Source organism: Dama dama, chromosome 33 (genome assembly GCF_033118175.1).
Source record: "Dama dama isolate Ldn47 chromosome 33, ASM3311817v1, whole genome shotgun sequence".
NCBI lineage: Eukaryota > Metazoa > Chordata > Mammalia > Artiodactyla > Cervidae > Dama > Dama dama.
The window spans coordinates 72,108,114-72,129,660 of NC_083713.1; the positions used below are offsets into that span (position 1 = coordinate 72,108,114).

The 21,547-nt window shown below is 38.9% G+C and overlaps 1 protein-coding gene and 1 pseudogene across 2 annotated transcripts in view; both read left to right on the forward strand.

The window, feature by feature from the left end:
• PTPN4 (protein tyrosine phosphatase non-receptor type 4) overlaps positions 1-21,547 on the forward strand; it is a 185,286-nt gene that overhangs the window by 137,437 nt on the left and 26,302 nt on the right. For both annotated transcript variants that reach the window (XM_061135467.1, XM_061135468.1), the window contains exons 16-22: positions 4,702-4,861; positions 8,117-8,200; positions 8,292-8,348; positions 14,574-14,730; positions 18,617-18,783; positions 19,646-19,736; positions 19,821-19,882. In XM_061135467.1, the coding sequence (XP_060991450.1) occupies positions 4,702-4,861; positions 8,117-8,200; positions 8,292-8,348; positions 14,574-14,730; positions 18,617-18,783; positions 19,646-19,736; positions 19,821-19,882 (778 nt within the window). The remainder of the gene's footprint in view (positions 1-4,701; positions 4,862-8,116; positions 8,201-8,291; positions 8,349-14,573; positions 14,731-18,616; positions 18,784-19,645; positions 19,737-19,820; positions 19,883-21,547) is intronic.
• On the forward strand, positions 1,731-2,720 carry LOC133051288 (tumor susceptibility gene 101 protein-like; annotated as a pseudogene).

Sequence of the window (21,547 nt, forward strand, 5' to 3'; positions counted from 1 at the left end):
CCTGAGCTGTTCTCTTCTAGACTGCCCCATTCCAATCTTGTCTAATGAGTCACTGTTTCTTTGTCCTACCTCTTCAGTTCCTTTTGACTAGACCTCAAAGCTTTGCTTTCTCTCTGCTTCTCTGAACTGCTGGCACTGATCACTTTGCCTGCAGTCTCAGTGTAACCCAGCTCCCATGCCAGTCTTGATCCAGTCTAGCCTGCAAATACTCGACTGCTCTAGGACAAGGAAATGAAAGAACCAGAGAGGGTTCGATGTAAGAGTATTGAGCTGTGGGGCCTCAGAGGATTCGCCATGTGAGATGCTATGCCTGTGAGAGCAGGACTAAGTGCAGGTCCCAAGGCTGTTCCATCGAAGTGTGGTTACCTGCCATCCAGCTCTGGAAAAAGTCTCAGGACTTGCATTTGGAAGCGAAGGTTGGAGACTTGGCATTTGGTTGAAACCAGAAATCTCAGGTCTGGGACCTTGGTTCTGGAGTAGATGCCTACTGATAAAATAATACGACATTTTCAAGTGTATTCTTCCATTAATCATATCCTGTGGAGAAGGAAATGGCAGCCCACTCCAGTATTCTTGCCTGGAGAATCCCAAGGAGAGAGCCTGGCAGGCTACAGTTCATGGGGTCACGAGAGTCGGGCACGACTTAGCGACTAAACCACCACCACCACCAATCATATCCTGGGGAGTTTCTGTACACTTTAATTGTCTTGAGCATAAATTAGTAATCAGTCTGAAATGATGTTTACTTTGAAATACTCTAAATGTTACTACAAATTAGCCAAAATATCAAGAAGCCTGCATTTTGAACCAGAATTTTATCTATCTCACAGAAGTATGGCAGGGGTAAATGCCTAATGAAGACAGGTGACACTTGTGATTGTAATTGAATGAGACAAGAGCTCCTGGTGTGTATCTTAGGAAATAAGAGTTTTAATAAAATCTAAGAGCCATCATTTCTGTTAAGTTTGTATTAGTGTCTACCAAGAGTATGGTTTTTGTTTTCTACTCTTAAATTAGAATAAACTTTATACTTACCTGTATGAAAGGTGTATTGGTACAGTTAAACTTTTGGGAGCTTTTTTTTTTTTTTTAATTTACAGTTTTCAGGGTTTATCCTGTTCATTTTTCTTTTTTATGAGTAATTACAATAATCTCTTCAGGATTATATTTTCTATACTATCTGTATGACCAATTTTTTCTCAGCTCCCATACTTAAAGCCAAATGATTACCTCTACTTGTAAGACCCCAGCCACAGCCCTGATCCCTCTTCTTATTTTGGTTCCTATTTCCCAAGTCCTGTCTAAACTACCTGATAGTAGATGCTGGTCTTCCTTTAAGTTATAGGTCCCTTCTTTCAGATGCTAGCTATTATTCCTTGAAGGGCTTCATTCCACTACACTGCCTGGTTGTCCTTCCAGGGTGTGTGATGGTTCTTCATTCCGTTTTCCTTGGCAGTTTTTGTTTGTTTTTGTTCTGGCCTAGAAATAGAAGCTTTTTAAAGAACTGGCCTATTTCATGATGTTATTTCAAATGTATTATAATTTTAAATTACAATACATGGTTTACCTATGAAAGTCATCTTCTGGTGGAGGCCGACTTCCTGTTGCTAGAGGGAGGGTGGGAAGGGGGGCGGCTGGCTCGTCCATGTACAGTTGTGTGGGGCGGCCTGGGGCGGCCCCCGAGCAGCTGACCCTCTGCCTGCAGGGACCAGAGTTGCGAGGCGGCTGCCATGGTGGGGTCGGGGAGCCAGCTCAAGAAAATGGTGTCCAAGTACAAATACAGAGACCTAACTGTACATGAAACTGTTAATGTTATTACTTGATACAAAGATCTCAAATCTGTATTGGATTCATATGTTTTTAATGATGGCATTTCTAGGGAACTAATAAACCTTAGTGGAACAATTCCTGTGCCTTACAGAGGTAATACATACAAATATTTCAGTCTGCCTGTGGCTGCTGGACACATATCCGTAATAATCCCCCTATCTGTTTCATTAAGCCTACTAGCTTAGTGACTATTAAAACCGGAAAGCATGTGGATGCTAATGGGAAGGTATATCTTCCTTATCTACCTGAATGGAAGCACCCACAGTCAGGCTTGTTGGGGCTTGTTCAAGTCATGATTGTGGTGTTTGGAGATGAACCTCCAGTCTTCTCTCGTCCTACTGTTTCAGCATCCTATCCACCATTCCAGGCAACAGGGCCACCAAATGCTTCCTACATGCCAGGCCTGCCAAGTGGGATTTCTGCATACCCATCTGGGTACCCTCCCAATCCCAGTGGTTACCCAGGCTGTCCTTACCCACCTGGTGGTCAGTATCCTGACACAACAAGTTCCCAGTACCCTCCCCAGCCTCCTGTGACCACTCTTGGTCCCAGTAGGTATGGCACAATCAGCGAGGACACTGTCGGAGCCTCTCTCAGCTCAGCGGTCAGTGACAGGCTGAGATGGCGGATGAAGGAGGAGATGGATCGTGCCCAGGCAGAACTCAGCGCCTTGAAACGAGCAGAGGAACACCTGAGAAAGGGCACCAGGAACTCAGGGAGCTGGCTACCCATCTAGATTAAGAGGTAGCTGAGGTCACTGAAAACATGGAACTTTTGAGAAAGAAGAACTCAGTTCTGCTCTGGAGAAAATGGAAAATCAATCTGAAAACAATGCGAAACTTCTCTTCACCTTGCCCACATGGTTATACTTAGTCCTAAAGAAGAGATGAGACCTGTTGATTAATCCATGTGAAGTCCAGTGACTTCTGGTTTTCGTGAAGTCCTGGAATATTTTGATCAACTGCTTTTTAGAAATTTCATTTCTGAGGCTCTGCCGAGGGTTGCCTATAGTTACCTGTCCTAATCCCCTATAGCAGGCCATGGTGGAAGCACACATCTCTATTGTAATCTGTGAGGACATTTTCTTGGACCACCAGCTCTTGAATGTATTGGATTTTAGAGGCTTGAGTTCTTGGCAGTTGAAATTAGCATAATAAAAACTAGTATGTCTGGGACCTGGAATCTCTAGCCATCAAGGTAGACCTCAGAGAAGCTTTTGCTGAAATGGGGAGATATGCTCTCTGATGCAGTCTTTATAGACTTACCAGAATTTAGAGCATTTTGAGCCCTGAAGACTTCCATGTAGACTGCTGAGTGGTCGTTATTGTTAATCTGCGTATTTAGTTAGTATAATTTATACTAGATTAGAAGAGCTATTATTTTCTCTTAGGTGAAGTTAGACCATTCACCGTTAATCCTGGCTGACTACCTTGGCACTAAGCATGTTTTAGTATCACTACCATATCTACCAGGTGTCCAGTAGTAAGTCTCTCAATAAGTTCACAGCTTCTCTACCAAGAGCACCATGTCTCCAAGAGCCACTCTGGCAGGGACCTCTGTGTCAGTTATCTTGGGCCAAATTATGCCATGGAGGCAGATTCTCCGCACTCACAGTAACATACAACAAGGGTTCTTTCTCCCTTGCCTTCCGTATACGTCACGGATCCCCTGTGGCTCTGCCCCATGTCACGGTCACTTAAGGCTCAGACTGGCAGCAGCCCCTGTTGGGACAGGGCTGGTCTCCTGCCTGAGGGAAGAGCGAAGCATCAACAGCAAGCTCCCCTTCAGCAGTGACTACTCGCATTTCACTGGCCAGAGCTCATCGTGTAGCCATCCTGCTGCAGCCAGGAAGGAGCGGAGGGTGCAGTTCTGCTGCTTGCAGGCCTTGTAGGTGTGCCTTGAGCATCTGCTTGTAACCTGTCGTGATTGCCACAGCAGCAGCCGTGAGGTTGACACCTGCCCTTAAGGCAGTGGGACGGAAATTCTTTCATTTTCCCAAAGGATCTCCTGCTACCTCTGAGATAAATAAAAACCCCACCGATGGTCAGTTTTCCCCTTCCGGGTCCTTTCAAGTCCAGGACTTCTATGGACGCAGGCTTTCTGGGGTCCAAGTTGAACCACTGGTTCCCCCTTCTGGCCTTTGTGAAAAACTCACCTTTTACTGCATACACTGTGCTCCTTCCTAAAAGCTGCATTTTTAACCTTGAGGTTTCCCCTGTCAGACTCAGCTCATCTGCGCCTGCTGCTTCTGCCTCAGGCGTCTGCTTTCTAATGTTAATTGGGTTTTTGCATCCTCACCTAAAATCAGGTTTTCCAACACTGTCTTCTCCAGTTTTGTATCCTCAGTGAACTCAGCACTCTTATCCATTGTGTTCATCACTTCCATAAATTGCATTTTATTTTCAAATAAAATGGGCAATCCCTTGATTTCTAAGGTGGCACCGAGTGTCTGTGTTATAGCTTGGTATCTGTCAACAGCTTGGCTCTCAGTTCTCATCTCTCTGCCTGCCCATAGAACTCCACTGAAGACCTTAGAAAGGGGTTTTTGGAAATGTATGTACATTGTTACGGTAGATCAATAAATCTCTTCATAGGGATATCCTTAAAGGATATTTTATTATTTATTATATAAACAATCTGTAGAATTGTTTACAGATTTGATAAATTAAGAAATTAGATTTATTACTCTAAACTTCAAAGTTAAGAAAGCTTTCATTAAACAGTGGCACTTGCAAATAAATATGGTATTTAAAGCTTGTCTCCTACTAGACATAGTAAATATCTGAGTTGCTTGACCCTAGCTTTTAAAATAACAGATCTATAAGACAGCTTCCAAAATACTTAATTTTTTTCCCTTCTTTTCCTAACTAGATCGCAAGAGACTCCTGGAGATGGGCAGCCTCCAGCTTTACCACCCAAACAATCAAAGAAAAACAGTTGGAGCCAGATTCATTATTCACATTCTCAACAAGATCTGGAAAACCATGTTAATGAAACATTTGATGTTCCATCATCTCCTGAAAAATCTACTGTAAGTAACTTCTTCAGATATTCTCACGTTTCTTTGAAAATGTTTAATTGTAAATGAAGTTTCTTTTGTACCCTAGCCTGTTTATCTGTAAATTATGTTACAGTACTTTCTCTTATTCATCATGTTTACTCATAAATTGTGCCACCATATAACCCAATTGTGGAAGTTTCTTTTATCATCATTTATAAAACGTTCATTGCTCTAGAAGTTAATTTTTGACAGATTTGTTGATTTCAGTCTTGCAAAACACATTTCCAGAACAAATGCTAATAGCCTATTAAATACCATTAATTTTATTATATAATTAGGCACAGCAACTTTGTCGTTTTAATCAACCTTTTGAAATTGAATACAGGTCTTTGGAATATATAATTGCTGTGTTCTTCAAAATATATCCATGAGATATTTTGGTACTTTGTACCAAACAAAAATGGTAAATTTTTTGAATCCCCTGATTTGTGAATTTTCATTGCTTTTTCAAGTAGATGAATCAAAGGTCAGATTGTTAATAAATTTTAAGGATACATTGTGTTTATGAAGAAGTATAGGACAGACAGAAATCTGGGTGTATTTCAGGAAACTTAAAGGGATACCAAGGAATAAAATGAGATACAAGGAGGAGAGGCCCCACAGCAGGTGTGGGCGATGCCAAACGCCCTGCTGGCCATTGCTCACTTACCTCTTGTTCTTCACCCACAGTCCTCCCACACTGTCTGAAAGTGAAAAGCCAGAGGCAGCCATTTAAAGTTCTCCCGCACTTACTGCACCACGACATCATAGAGATCAAAATCCTTATTCAAAATGAATGACAACTTTAGTGCTACCTGTGTGGTGATTCCTATGTATCATTCATTGGTTCATTGTTAACCGAGGTCTTTCTTTACCTACTTAGGTAGGTAGTGGGCATACAAAGATAAATCAGACATCGTCCCTGCTGTTAAATAATCTACAGTCTAGTTTGTTTTTTCTCTCAAGCAAAAATTACTTATTGAGTACCTGCTCTGTGCCATGCATTGTTGTGGGCTCTGGGAATATAGTAGAATAAAATTTTAAAAACTCTGCCTGCAAGGAACTTATATTCTAAGGATAAGGATGAGTTAAGCTATAAACAAAGGAAATAAATTTATAGCCTATTAGATAAATGCTAGAGAGACCAGGCAGAAAAGGGCTAGGAAATTTCCAGAGTGGAGTGTTACAGTTTTACGTGGTGTGAGCCAGGGGTGAGTTTGGTGATAAACTACATGGATACTTGATAGGAGAGCAGATAAACCCAGAGAACAGCAGGCGCAAAGACAGGGGGTGGCTGACACTGTCAGAGGACACCGAGAGGTCCGTGTGGCCAGAGCAGAATGGGCAAACTAGAAGGAACAGGGAAGGGTGAGATCCCAAACGCCTGGTCTTGTGAAGGTTTTGTCCAGTCTCTAAGTGAGATCGGAAGCAAATGGACATACCTGTGGAGAGAAGCAATATGCTGTCACAGGTTTGAATGGTTTCACTCTGGCTTTTATGTTGAGAATAAATCAAAAGCAGGGTGGCAGTAGAGAAACTGGCCTTGAGGTGTCATCCCAAGAAGCAGTGGTGATTGGACCAACATGGCTGTGGAAGAAATAAGACCATGGCTGTGTTCCGGGTGGAGTTTTAGAGTAGAGCTGACACAGTCTGCTGATGGACTGGTTATAGAGTACTAGGGAGAGAGAATCAAGGATAATAGCAACTTTGGGCCTATGCAACTAGGAGAATGAAGTCCATTTGCTGGGACATGAATTCTCCAGGTAGAACAGGTGTGGGGGGAATATCAGGAGCTCGATAGGGGCACAATGATATGTCTACTAGGAACCCATTTAGAGAGATGATTCTGGAGTTGAAGGGAGGGATTGAAGCTGAAGTTATAATGTTGAGAGTTAATGGCATGTAGACAATATTTAAAACCATGAGATAGGAAGTGTAGAGTGTGCAGATTACCTTAATAAGAGATTCTGAAATATTAATCCTCCAAGCTATAAAGATGAGGGAGATGAAAGCAAAGGAAACTGAGAAGATGCAGACAAAATGGTAGGAAAGAAAACGAGCCAGCTAGCTGATGAGAAGACGGTCACAGAGAGAGTAATCACCTGTGTCAAAAATGCTACTGGTAAGTTGAGGAGGATGAGTTCTGTAATTAGAAGTGATTTTAGGAAATTCACGAATGTATCAGTTCAGTTCAGTCGCTCAGTCGTGTCCAACTCTTTGCGACCCCATGAATCGCAACACGCCAGGCCTCCCTGTCCATCACCAACTCCCGGAGTTTACTCAAACTCATGTTATATCGAGTCAGTGATGCCATCCAGCCATCTCATCCTCTGTTGTCCCCTTCTCCTCCTGCCCCCAATCCCTCCCAGCATCATTGGAAAAGTTGACTTTTCCAATAAGTCAACTCTTCTCATGAGGTGGCCAAAGTATTGGAGTTTCAACTTCAGCATCAGTCTTTCCAGTGAACAGCCAGGACTGATCTCCTTTAGGATGGACTGGTTGGTATAGATACAACTAATTCAGCTGTGGATTTAAGGGAAGATTTCCCAGAAATAATCATCTCAGACCTGTGTCTTGAAGGATAAGAAAGAATTAGCCAGATACTTACCTTAAAGAGTAGGCATACAACATTAAGTGAAAGAAGCCTGTTACAAATGACCATATATTGTGTAATTCTACATACATGAAACGTTCAGAATAGTCAAGTATGTATATATAGGGGGAGAAAAAAATAGATGAGGGGTTGAATAAGATTTGGGGGATGGGGGCAAGCAGAGGGGGAGTGACTGATGATGGACACAGGGTTTCTTTGGGGGATGAGGAAAAGGTTCTAAAGTTAAATAGTAGTGGTATTGGTACAATTCTGTCACTGTAGTAGAAATTACTGAATTATACTCTTTGAATGGGTGAAGTGTAGTATGTGAATTGTATCTCAGTGAAGCTGTTTTTTAAAAATCAGAGGGAATCATGAATTCATGTAAAACTTATGAATACTTGCTCTGTGCAAAGCTTTGAGCCAGGTTCTAGGGACACTGTGGTTTATTAATTAGATAATTAATAAAGGCCCTGTTACTCTTGGTGCTTATGGTCTAGTATACAGTGGTAAGGCAAGAGAGAAATTTGAATTATGATTCTTTATACACTTCAGATAATATGAATATACACAAAGCATGCTTCCTGTATGTCTGAAAGTCAGTAGCCTGTAAATGACGAGAATGATGAGTCATCTGTTTTTGTCTTTTTAAGCCTAATGGTGGTGTTCCACATGATAATCTCGTTCTAATCAGAATGAAACCTGATGAAAATGGGAGGTTTGGATTCAACGTAAAGGTAACTTAGAATTTGTATTGCACTCATCTTGTAAATAAGGTGTTTCTATATCTGTAATGCTGACTAATGCTTGATTTGCTCTGTTGTGAAGGGAGGGTGTGACCAGAAGATGCCTGTGATCGTGTCCCGAGTTGCGCCAGGAACCCCTGTGAGTTCCACAGCCTTCTCAGTGATCCTAGCTTCAAGAATACATACTTATTTTCTTAGTATAAATAAAGCAATAAAATGAATCATTTAATTTGTCAAGTATACCATGTTGTTTGTTGGCTCTCCTAAATTGCTGGGAAGTTAATTTTTATTTCTTCCCTATCTTCTAGAACAGTTTTTCAAATACTTGTTTTTACAGAGACTCTAGATTCTATCAAAATAACCCCTCTAAATAGCAAAATGTAGACAGAGGTATCGTTTGTTTGCTTTTTCGTTGACTTCTTTTTTCATTTAGAATTGTTTACTTACATTCTGTTTGTCTACTTTCTGTTTAAAATATTTATTTGAAACTCTTCATTATGAACATGCTAAGCAAAAGTAAAGAAAATACTGTATGTACCCATGACGATGAAACCCACCCCCCGCCTCCACCCCCGCCCTATCCTTCAGCTTCAGCTTCAGCACTCATAAACTTTCTGCTTGTGAATCATAAGGACAATTCTTTTTTTTTTTTTTTTTTTAGGACAATTCTTAATAAGTTGCGGGCGCATCATTTTTATTGTTTATTATATAGTAAATACTGCTTTTAGATTCCCGTTTCTGTTGTTTATTCTGTTTAACTGCATTTTTCTTCAAGAACTTTGAGTCAGTACCCATTATCATTCAACTGTCTCTGACCTGGGAAAGGTAGGAACCTGCAGTCTGAGAGAAAGAGACCAGTTATGAGATTTTGGTGCTTTGCAGCGACCTCAAAGTTGATTTGAAGATCACAGTCAAGATTGATCAACGATATCATGATAGTTTTGGTTCTGGTTTTTAAGAACTTGCTGATTGCAAATAACAGGGTACTTGTGGAATTTTTGTTGTTGTTGAGTTGTTAATTTGTGTCTGAGTCTTTGTGACCCTGTGGCCTACAAGCACATTCTTTGTGAGCCTATGGACTGCAGCACTCCCTGTCCTTCACTGTGTCCTAGAGTCTGCTCAAATTCACGTCCATTGAGTCGGTGATATTGTCTAACCATCTCATCCTCTGTTGCCCCCTTCTCCTCTTTAATTGTCCCCAGCATCAGGGTCCTTACCAGTGAGTCGGCTCTTTGCATCAGGTGGCCAAAGTATTGGAGCTTCAGCATCAGTCCTTTCAATGAATATTCATGGTTGATTTCCTTTAGGATTGACTGGTTTGATCGCCTTACAGTTCAAGGGATTCTCAAAAGTCATCTCCAGCACCATAGTTCTAAAGCATCAATTCTTTGGTGACTATAAAATCTCTACTAAATAGAAATTTGGGTAGCAGCCTTCTTTATGACTCAACTCTCATATCCATACATGACTACTGGAAAAACCACAGCTTTGACTATGTGGACCTTTATCAGCAAATTGATGTCTCTTCTTTTCAATATACTATCTAGGGTTTGTCATAGCTTTCCTTCCAAGGAGCAAGTGTCTTAATTTTATGGCTGCAGTAATTTTGGAGCCCAAGAAAATAAAGTCTGTCACTGCATACTCCTGGCTTAATTACAAATACAAAATTTTTCATATAGCTGTAGAGGTGTATCACAAAACCCCAGGACAGGAATGTAGTCAGACTTCTAGAAAGAATTTTATAAATCTTTTGCAGAACTGTTTTTCATGTCCATTTCTTTCTTTTGTGAATTTTTCTTTCCCAGTGCAAACCAGTTTGTACTGGAATCAGCTTAATCTCTCAAACTACAATAAAATACGTTCTAAATGAAAAGTGTACTTAGTAGCAGCTTCAAGCCAATTTCCTGTAACATTAGCACCGCAGACACACTCTTTGTTTAGATATGATAGTGACTCCAAAATTTCAACTAAATAGAAATTGTGTAGCTGCCACCATTCTGTCCCTCTGTTCATTTGAAGAGATGTGCCTACCAGCAACTTCTGGGCTTATATTTTATGTAACCAGCTCAGCACCCCAGAGTCATTAGACTCCTCATTTCAAGTTACAGACTCAGAGGAAGCAAAATCTCATAGATCCAGCTTGGATAAAATGTCCTCTTTTAAACAAATCCCTTGTGATCAGAAGTGACAAGACAGGGATATGATGTATATAATAAGCTTACTACACATGTGAAAGATAAGGGAAGTAGTCCAGAATTATTTGTTCAGTATGTATTGGAAAATATGTGTTGGGGGATGGGGGTACTGCAAGATGAGGAGGTGAGAGGTGGCTGTATTCTCATTTATCAAGTAGAAAGTTAGATAATATTTAAAGTAAAAACTAAAAAATGAAATTGGAATGTTACATAGTCATACTAAGGTAAATACAAAAGCTGTAGCTAAAATGTTGAAATACATTGCGAAACACGTTGCTTCAGACTGGGCGGGGGAGGGAGGGGAAGCATAGGGAAGAATGCAGGAAATGGTTTCTTGTCATAATAATCTTATAGACCAAGTCAGCTTTTTAAACTGTGCAATGTATAGCTTTCCCCAATACGAAAGTTTTAACTAAAAGTCAAATATATGACTTTTGGCCTGATAATTCTACTTTTAGGAATTACCTCTTATGAAACAGAACATAGGATACACAATAATGTTCATTGTAGTATTGTCTGTGAAAATTAAAATTGGAGGGAAAATCAAAATGTACATCATTAGAGCTGACTAAATAAGTTATGCTTTGGTTTGCAGCTATTGAAATAATAGATGATGTAGTTTTATGTGTATGGAAAAGTTTTCATAAGATAGTATTTTGAAAAACATTTTACAATGGAATACTACTCAGCTATAAAAAAAGGAATGAAATAATGCTATTTGCAGTGATGTAAATGGACCTAGAGATTATCAAATTGAGTGAGATCAGACAGAAAAAGACAAATATTATATGGTATCATTTCTATGTAGAATCTAAAGATAATACAAGTAAATTTTTTGATAAAACAAAGACAGACTCAGAGACATAAAAAACAAACTTATGGTTCCCAAGGAAGGCAGAGGCTCGGAGGGTTAAGTTAGGAGTACGGGATTGACAGATGCACACCACGGTATATAACATAGATGAGTAGCAAGGATGCATTTTACTGCACAGGGAACTGTAGTCAATGTCTTGTAATAACCTGCAATGGAAAAGAACTGAAAGACATACATGTATTGATATGTGTAACTGAGTCCCTCACCTGTATATCTGAGACTAACACAATATTGTAAATCAAGTATACTCAATGAAAATACATATTATAATTTCATATGTGTTTTATCCAGTTTTTAAAATTGTGAGTTATATTTTAAAAATCTGGAAACATGCTGAAATAGTTAGCAGTATTTCATCTCGGTGGTAGAATTACTGATATTTATCTCTTGCTTCCTTTTTTTAATTGTCTGAATCGTGATGGTGAGCATGTATTGCCCTTACAATTAGGAAAGATATCTTTTTTTATTTATATGCCAGGTAGTCATAAAATGAATATTGATTTTTTCTGATCAGTGAACATGGATAGTTTGCAGTTCAGTCAAGGATGTTTAGGGAGCACTCTATAGACAGGTTAATTTCCAAACAGAACTTTATGACTCTAAATATTCTTTCTAGGCTATATAGATTACTATATTGGTAATTTTTCCTTTCTATCAGAATGATGTTCTATAAATAGTGGCTGACTTTAGAATCAATTAAATAAATACAAAATAAATGAAATATTATTAACTTAGAAACTACTGCAGTGTTTAGAATCCTCATTTTAGGTGATTGGTAGAAAAGGGCAGTGTTTAAAATATTTTAATGTCATTTTCTCTATTGGACACCTTTTGAAATGGACAAAGTAATTTTCAAATTATTTCCAAGCCTGGCGTGCTGCAGTCCATGGGTTTGCGAAGAGTCAGACATGACTTCATGACTGAACAACAGCCTTCTCCAAAGTCATATATTTCTTCCTATCTGATCATATTCAAGCCAATAGCTTTTGCCAGAGCAAAATTCATCTTATGTAGACTTTCCAAATCAGAATGAAATGCAAGTAAGAAATTATACCTGACAAAGGGCAGAAGATGATTAAGTGTAAGAGGGTTCCCTTCAGTTATAGCAGGCGATTAGTAGTGTGCTATAACAGGCAGAGAGGTAGAAAAGGAGCACCTCAAGGGAATGGCCTGAACCTTAATTTTTAATTTCCCAGGTTTTAATTCTTTACATTGAAATATCTCATTTTTTACATTTCACAGCTATGCATAATTAAAACAGATACCTATTCCATTTTCAGAATTTCAGGTGTCTAAAATCACACATTTCATAAGCAGCAGTGGAAGAACCTGACTCCTGGATCAGTGCTCTTTCTACTAATGACAGTACCTTGTTGGATTTTGTTGACTTTGTGTTGTATAGTGAGTTTAGTCCTGCTTCCATCTTTCAAGCCTTTGCCCTTTCTGTAAGGCCCAGCCCCATCATTTCCTTCAAAGTCTAACCCATCATCCTGCAAACTTAATTCCATTGTGTTCTCGTTACTGTATTCCTGGAACAGGCTGTCCACATTTCTGTTGATTTCTTTTACCTTATTTTACTTGTTTGTTTTCACACAGTAGTGCACTGCTATAAAGATAACCGTGTTGCCTGAACCCATACCAAGTAAATGGTGAACCTGTAAATTTTTTATCAAAACAGTAAAATTTCTGATGCTTTCTCTTTTAAATGTATTGGGAAATGAAGAAATAATAATACTGATTTAGTATCCTGTAATTCAGAACATCGGAAACATTGAGAATCAAAGTTTTATTTCTTTGTGAAAACTTACCAAAGGTGATTTGTGAACAGTACTTTTCTTTTTCTTGTCATATAACTTAAATTACAGTGTGAGCATTTTTCCTTATCTCAACAAATAGTGATAATTCTAAGTCTGAATCCACTTCCACTTGTCTTTTGCCCTTTCAGTGATATGAAATATCTTCCAGGAGTTCCTGTATTGAGTTTTTGTTTTTTAAGATCTGTCCATTTTTATTTCCTCTCAGTTTTTTATTTTTGTTGCCACACTGTGCCATGTGGGATATTTCCCTGACCAGGGATAGAACCCACACCCCCTGCATTGGATGTGTGGAGTCTTAATCACTGGACTGCCAGGGAAGTCCCAAGAAGTTTCTTGCCAGCATCACTTCCTTGGACATCTTCATCCTTCTTGTCACAGCCACTTTCATCATTTGTGCTAATAAGTTCATCTTCTCTAAATTCCTTTCCCTGTGTCTCTTTAGGGTCTCTCAAACAATAGAAATGTTGATATTTACATAGTCATTTACTTTTATAACTCCATTTATGTTCACTTTGAATTTCACCTTCAGCACTGTCCCTTTTTGTTTCTTTGCTACACTTGTAACTTTTTGGCCAGTTGCTCCTTATCCATTTTTTTATCCATTTTTTTACGTGGGTTTATCTTTGGGAGACAAGGAGACCACACAAGTACCCGCTTTGCTACCTCCACATGAACTGAGTAACTGATGCGTAACAACAAGCCACCAATAGACTTTGAAAGAAGGGATGTGATTGGTCATTGATCATGCTGCATATTTATGATTTATATAGTGATTTTTGGACTGTCAGGCTAACAGTGAGTTTTCAACTTTATGCAGTTACTTGTAATTTATGCAGTAGCTAAAATTCGCATGATGTTAGGAGACCAGTGTTATTTAACTCAACTGTGGCAACTGAAATTCGTATGTATCTGCACAGTGCAAAGTGAGAGCTACCTTGATCTATGCACTTAAGAGCATTAGTCTTACCTGTATGTCTGGAAATGTAATAGGGCATCAGGGGGAAGATCAATAAAGAAGGAAAAAAAGAATGACTTTATAGGAAAGGGAGTTTTTGTTTTTAATTTCTTTTTGTTTGCGCTGAGTTTTCATTGCTGCATGCAGGCTTTCTCTAGTTGCTGCAAGCAGGGTCTACTCTAGTCGTAGATGGGCTTCTCGTTTCGGTGGCTTCTCTGGTTGCAGAGCACAGGCTCACTAGTTGTGGTGCACAGGCTTAGCTGCCCCTCAGCATGTGAGATCTTCCTGGGCCAGGGATTGAACCTGTGTCCCCTGCATTGGCAGATGAATTCTTCACTACTGTACCACCAGGGAGGTCTGAAAGTGAGTTTTCTACTTCCGTTTTTTTAATAGATAAGTGAATGGATAGATGATTTCTGTATGTAATTTTATTTCTGCTCTGGAGTCTATAAAAGTAAATTGCTGTTCCTTACTTCCAGAAAGCTACATGTGAATCTGAAACCTTCTTTGCATCCCTTGACAGGCTGACCTGTGTGTCCCTCGATTGAATGAAGGGGACCAAGTGGTACTGATCAACGGTCGGGACATTGCAGAGCACACCCACGACCAGGTGGTCCTGCTGATCAAAGCGAGCTGTGAGAGACATTCTGGGGAGTTAGTCCTTCTAGTTCGACCTAATGGTGAGTACTCTGTGATTTACTGCATGTTTTTAATAATTCCCTCATGTTTATTACTAGACACAGCAGCTAGAGTGGGTTTCTTAGAACTCGGTCACATCAGACTGACCTGTGGCTTCCATTCATAAGTGGTTGTTGTTTAGTTGGTGAGTCATGTCCAATTCTTTTTGACCCCATGGACTGTAGCCCAGCAGGCTCCTCTGTTCATGGGATTTTCTAGGCAAGAATACTGGAGTGGTTTGCCATATTCCTTCTGCAGGGGATCTTCCCAGCCCAGGGATTGAACCCGTTTCCTGAATGGGTAGGTGGATCTTTACCGCTGAGCCACCAGAGGAGTGTTCACATGTAGGGTCAAATGCGGATTCTCCGCCACCTTGCCTGCCCCTCTGCCTTCCTCACTCTCTTGTTCTCTGTGCTGGCCTGCTTGATGGTCCGTCTTCTTAAAGCACTCCTCTTGACGTTTGTACAACGTATACCCTCACATCGTTCAGGTCTCTGCTGAGATATCAGCCTCAGGAAATTCTCTCCAGACCACCATGACTGCAGTTGCCTCTCTCGCCCCCAAGGTGCTCAAGGAGTCCTCGGTACTCAGATATACTTGCTATTCCATCTGTAGAAAATTAACAAGCTAAAGTTTAGTTTCCATGGCAACCTCAAGACTATCCTGCCACGTGGAGTGCTCAGTGGCTCCTGAAGCAGTTCATTCCCCGTGTGGACAGTGTGAAACTATTAACTGACCTAAAAGTCCATCTTCCTTCAATCCCAGTGTTTATAGTTCTGTCACTTTGTGCTATGCAGAATAAATGTAATACAGAATAAGTTCAATCCCTCATCAATGTTTTGCAGTGAGTTTTACTACAAGCTGTCCTTTTTTTTTTTTCCAGTTTAACAATCCCAGGTCCTTCAACCTGTGTTCATAATGGCATAGTTTCAAGTTTCCTCAACATTCATCAGTCTCCTGGACCTGATGAATTTTTTTAAGAAAAAATTCTTAAGTGCCTGTACTGTCTAGCGTTAGACATAGTCTTCTAATTTTGTTCTGAACTATTTATTGTTAATCATAGTTTTAGTCAGAAGAGTAATTATTGGTTAATGTCACATTGTTAGTTGCTGACTACATACCATAAGGAGCAAAATGTAATTAGAACTACCTACTCCTCCACACACCCATCTTGCCTCTTGGGTACAGACATTTTCATTTTATCTTCTCTACAGGCAGACCTTGGAGATATTGCAGTTTCAGTTCTAGACCATCACAATAAATATCACAGTAAATAAATAAAATATCACAGTAAAGAAAACATTGCAGTAAAGCAAGTCACGTATTTTTTCTATTTCTCAGTACATATGAAAGTTTCACTTATACTATACTGTAGTCTGTTAAGTGTGTAATGTACATAAGTTAATTTAAAAATACTTTACTGCTAAAAATTGCTATCATCATCTGAACCTTCAGGGAGTCATAATCTTTTTTGAAATACTAAATCAAAGATCATTGATCATAGAGCACTATAACATATATGATAAAAACAAAAAGTTTGAAATTTATTGGGAGAATTAAAATATATGAGACACAAAGTAACAAATGTTGCTTGAAAAATGATACCAATAGGTTTGCTCAACACAGAATTGCCATAAACCTTCAATTTAAAAAAAAAAAAAAAATGTAGTTCTCTAAGAAATGCAATAGAACAAGGTATGCCTGTAGTTTTTTTTTTTTTTCCTGTATTCACAGTCTAGAATTAGCTTTCTAGGAAAATTTAGAAGACTTCAACAGAACATACCATTTTTTACTTTTAAAGAAACTCATTTATTTAGATCTGATATTTAGGTGGTTCATTTTTAGGCATTTTCTGTCACATAAAGCAACTTAATTTTCGTACTAAGAGTTGTCTCTCAATCTGATTTTTTTTTTTTTTTTCAATTTTCTCTTGATAATAGATCCTGGAGAAGTTAATAATCATATTAGCTAATAATTTAAAATGCTTTCCATAGGCCTGGCTCTTTTATATCTTCTCATTTAATGTTTACAGCCATCCAGTGAGACAAGTGAATTAACATCATATTATGGTTGAAGACATTTATTCACCAAGATATTCATTACCTGCTTGCAAATTCATGACTAGTACAGAGAGAGAATATGAACAAAAGTCTATATAATGGAAAAGGCATGGTCATTTTGCAATTCCAAGTTACCCCATTTATACTTTAAACTAGGAGAGGAACCCACCTGGTACCTACTTCTTTTGGCAAAGATCTTTCTAATACTGTTTTATCATCAAAATCTGGACCAGGATTCACTTTCAGTGCGGGTGTCACGTCCATTTTTTAAGAAAATAATGTATAATCAAAATTTTAGATTATGTTTGTCAAAAATATCAGAAAAGGACTTCCCTGGTGGTCCAGTGGTTAAGAATCTGCCTGCCAGTGCAGGGGCTGTGGGTTGAATCCTGGTCCAAAAGATTCCACAAGCTGCAGAGCAACTAAGCCCATGTGCCACAGCCACTGAGCCTGCGCTCTGGAGCCTGAGAGCTTACAGCTCATGCTCTGCAACAGGAGAAGCCACTGCAGTGAGAAGCCTGTGCACCACAGCCAGAGAGAGCCCACATGCATCGATGAAGATCCAGCACAGCTGCAATCAGTTAGTTAGTTAAAAATTTCAGAAGATACGAGCTTGTTTTTCCTGGTCTTTTCCCCTTTAAATCTTATTTCTTCTTAGACAAAATGCATTTATGTCTTTTTGTCTTTGCATTCTTCATTTCAGAAATCTGTTCTTCTCAAAAATGCATTTATGTCTGAGCAGGAATAAAGCCTCTTAAAGGCAGGAGCTTGACTCCCTCCTTTAGAAGGTTCTGCTCTTTTTCAGCTCTGCTGCCCCCATGGGGGTCAGGATTCTGCAGGACCAAGGGTGCATGCAAGCCAGCACCTGTGGCCTCCTCTTCCTTTCTATACCACTTTTTTCAGCACTCAGTTCTCTGACCAAATAGCTCTGAGTCCGCTTCCTGGGTCTTTGTGGCCAGTTTTCCCAGGTCCTTTCTCCCAAGGGTTGGTGACAAGTTATAGGCCAGTAGGGTATCATAAGAAGCAATTTCCACAGGAGTGTAGACTGAGCTTCTGTGTGGACCAGGATGTTGTTCATGATATGTTTATAGGCCCCTACATTACAGAGTGGAGCTGAGGGTGGAAAGAAGAGGAGGGCAGGCTGAGAGTGGGCTAAGGGTTACAGCCTAGAGTTTGGCTCCTCTTACTCCCATGAGTATGAATTCTGGCCTAGAATTCTCCTTTGAAATTTGGTTTCCTGGGACTTCCCAGTGGTCCAGTGGTTGGAACTCCACACTCCCAAGGCAGAAGAGGGCCTGGTTTCCATCCCTGGTCAGGGAACTAGATCCCAAGTGCCTCCGCTAAACCTTGTGCAGCCAAATAATGAAATATATTAAAGAATGTAAAAAAAAAAAATCTAGTCCTCTAAGTTGTTTGATAAATATGTCAAGAAACAACAATAGAACATATTTAGTTTAGCATTCTGTTCACTTTGTGTGTAACTCTTCCTGTCTACATTTGTGGTGGATAGGTCTCTATTGGTGCTGTTGCCCAAGATTACACAGATTAAGGACAGATCTATTCAGAGCAGACCTTCTTGACATTCCTCTTTTTCTTACTGTCTCTGCAAATTGCAGACATTTTCAGCAATAATGGCCAAGAACCCTTCTTTTCTCCAGAGGTACTTTTTCAACTCCACAATACTCTTGGCCCATATACAGTGACTCCAGACTCAGATCTGATGAGTGAACAGTATGCGAATACTTTTTCCTGACACAAAATTAAATAATATCTGGTAAATTCCTTTTGCCAATTCGTTAAGGTTTCCATATTGGTTGTGTTTTTGTAGCTGTGTATGATGTAGTGGAAGAAAAGCTAGAAAATGAGCCAGACTTCCAGTACATTCCTGAGAAAGCCCCGCTCGACAGCGTCCATCAGGATGACCACTCCCTGAGAGAGTCGATGATCCAGCTGGCTGAGGGCCTTATCACTGGAACAGTACTGACACAGTTTGATGTAAGTAACATGGTATAGAAAAGGTGTTTGCCCATATTTTCTTATTAATTTCATAACTTCTTAACTGCCTAATCTAGTATCAGTTATAATGTATTAATATTATTGAGAAATATTGGCAAAAAGAGCTGTAAAAGGTAAAGTTTTAAAAATTACTTCCCAAATACTAGCTGTGATTTCACTAATAGATATCAGTTTAAAAGAGGGAGATAAGGAGATTTTATAGGTATATGTCATCAAACTACATTTTTTTCTATAATTAAATAGCTGTTTTTATTAAAGGTTACAGATGAAGATAGACTATTATAGACTTAAAAATCCTGAATTAAAGAATAGTTTTTGGGCCTTGTCATATTTAATCCTTCTCTAATTTTTGTCAGTGTAGTTAGGCATCACTAATATCTGTTTCTGGAGTATATGTTATAGATAAATGATTATAAAATATTTAGGGCACATCAGTTTTTCTTTTAAACACCTCTAAATGAAAGCTACCTAAATGGGAAGAAAAATCTAACAAAGAGTGGATGTATGTTAAAAAATAAATAAAGGAGTACCTTCAAATATAAAATAAATGAAATAAATATTTCCTGTAGATTTGCTATTTAAAACTTCAGGTACTCTTTCTGTAAGGAAAATTGTTTTTTCATGTTTTACCGTTTTTCAAAATGTTTATAATTCATATTAGAAACCTTGCAGAATTCAGCTTTGCAAACCTGGTTTAATACTTCACTAACCAAAGGTACATCATTGTATAGATGAGGTATTCCAAGGTAAAAACCCATTTCTTGATAGCATAGAATCAAGTCTAAAAAAAATAAAAACTCTTGATGGCTTTCTGAACTTGTCTTGTACTTTATTTTTTTAGCAACTGTATCGGAAGAAGCCTGGAATGACAATGTGTTGTGCCAAATTACCTCAGAACATTTCCAAAAATAGATACAGAGATATTTCGCCTTGTAAGTATCTATTCTCTTTGTGTGTTAAGTTTAATCTTCTTAACATAACTTTATTAAAATATTCTTTCTTTTAAATTTTTTCAGATGATGCTACACGGGTCATTTTAAAGGGTAATGAAGACTATATCAATGCAAATTATATAAATGTAAGTTTGTTTGTTTTTTTAAAATTATACCTTTGTCGTTTGGAATAAGAGGGGCCAATCTAAACTTTGAGGTTTATTCTAGAATCCATGATTAATGAGGATCAACTTTACTTTGTACCTCTGATGAGGACTTTTAAAAAAAATTCATTTATTTCTTAATTGAAGGATAATTGCTTTACAGAATTTTGTTGTTTTTTGTCACACCTCAACATGAATCAGCCGTACGTATTATACCTGTGTCCCTTCCCTCTTGAGCCTCCCTCCCACCCCCCTCCCCACCCCACCCCTCTAGGTTGACACAGGGCCCCTGTTTCAGTTCTGTGAGTCACACAGCAAGTTCCCATTGGCTGTCTATTTTCCATGTGGTAATGTAAGTTTCCATGTTTCTGTCTCCATACATCTCACCCTCTCTACCCCACTCCCCGTGTCCGTAGTCTGTTCTCTATGTCTGTTTCTTCAGAAATAAATTCATCGGTACCATCTTTCTAGAGTCCCTGTATATGTGTTAGTATACGATGTTTATCTTTCTCTCTGACTCATTTTCACTCTGTATAATAGACTGTAGCTTCATCCACCTCATTAGAACTGACTTCAATGTGTTCCTTTTTATGGCTGAGTAATATTCCATTGTGTATGCGTACCGCAGCTTCTTTGTCCTTTGGTCTGTCGATGGACATCTAGGTTGCGTCCATGTTCTGGCTGTTGTAAATAGTGCTGCAGTGAATGTTGGGGTACATGTGGCTTTTTCAGTTTTGGTTTCCTCAGGGTGTATGCCTAGGAGTGGGATTGCTGGGTCACATGGTGGTTTTATTCCTAGAATTTTAAGGAATCTCCATACCATCTTCCATAGTGGCTGTATCAATTTACATTTCCACCAACCATGCAAGACGGTTCCCTTTTCTCTACACCCTCTCCAGCATTTATTATTTGTAGACTTTTTGATAGTGACTGATTACAGAGTAATGACCTATAGCCTGCAGGAAACATTACTTATTACATTACATAGTGTGTGCACTGAAGAACCTTTCAAAAATCCCCCAAATTCTGAACTCCAATGCATATTTGAACCCGTGGTTTCAGATAAAGGCTACATATGTGTATATGGCATTATCAAATTTCTGATATTTCAATCTAATAGGTAAAAAATGGTAATTTCTTACAGTTTGATTTTTACTTTCCTTTATGTGAATAAAGTTGAGTACATTATTCATTTAAGTGCTTGTTGTTGTTATTGTTCACAGTGTTACAATAGTATGGTGACTGAGGTGAAAGTTAAAGTCACTCAGTCGTGTCTGACTCTTTGTGACCCCATGGATTATATACAGTCCAAGAAACTTTCCAGGCCTGAAGACTGGAGTGGGTAGCCGTTCCCTTCTCCAGGGATCTTCCCAACCCAGGGATCGAACCCAGGTCTCCCACATTGAAGGTGGATTCTTTACCAGCTGAGCCACCTGGGAAGCCCAGAAGTAAACACACACACCTTTTGAATTTAGTGTTTAAAATATAATAGGATGATAGTTTATCTTCCCCAAATAGTTACAGTCTTACTTCTGAAAATAATGAATTTAAAATACTTGCCAATCTCTTCATGCTATATATATATTATATATAATTATATGCATATTACATAATATATAAGCACATATATAATATGAAAAATCTAAA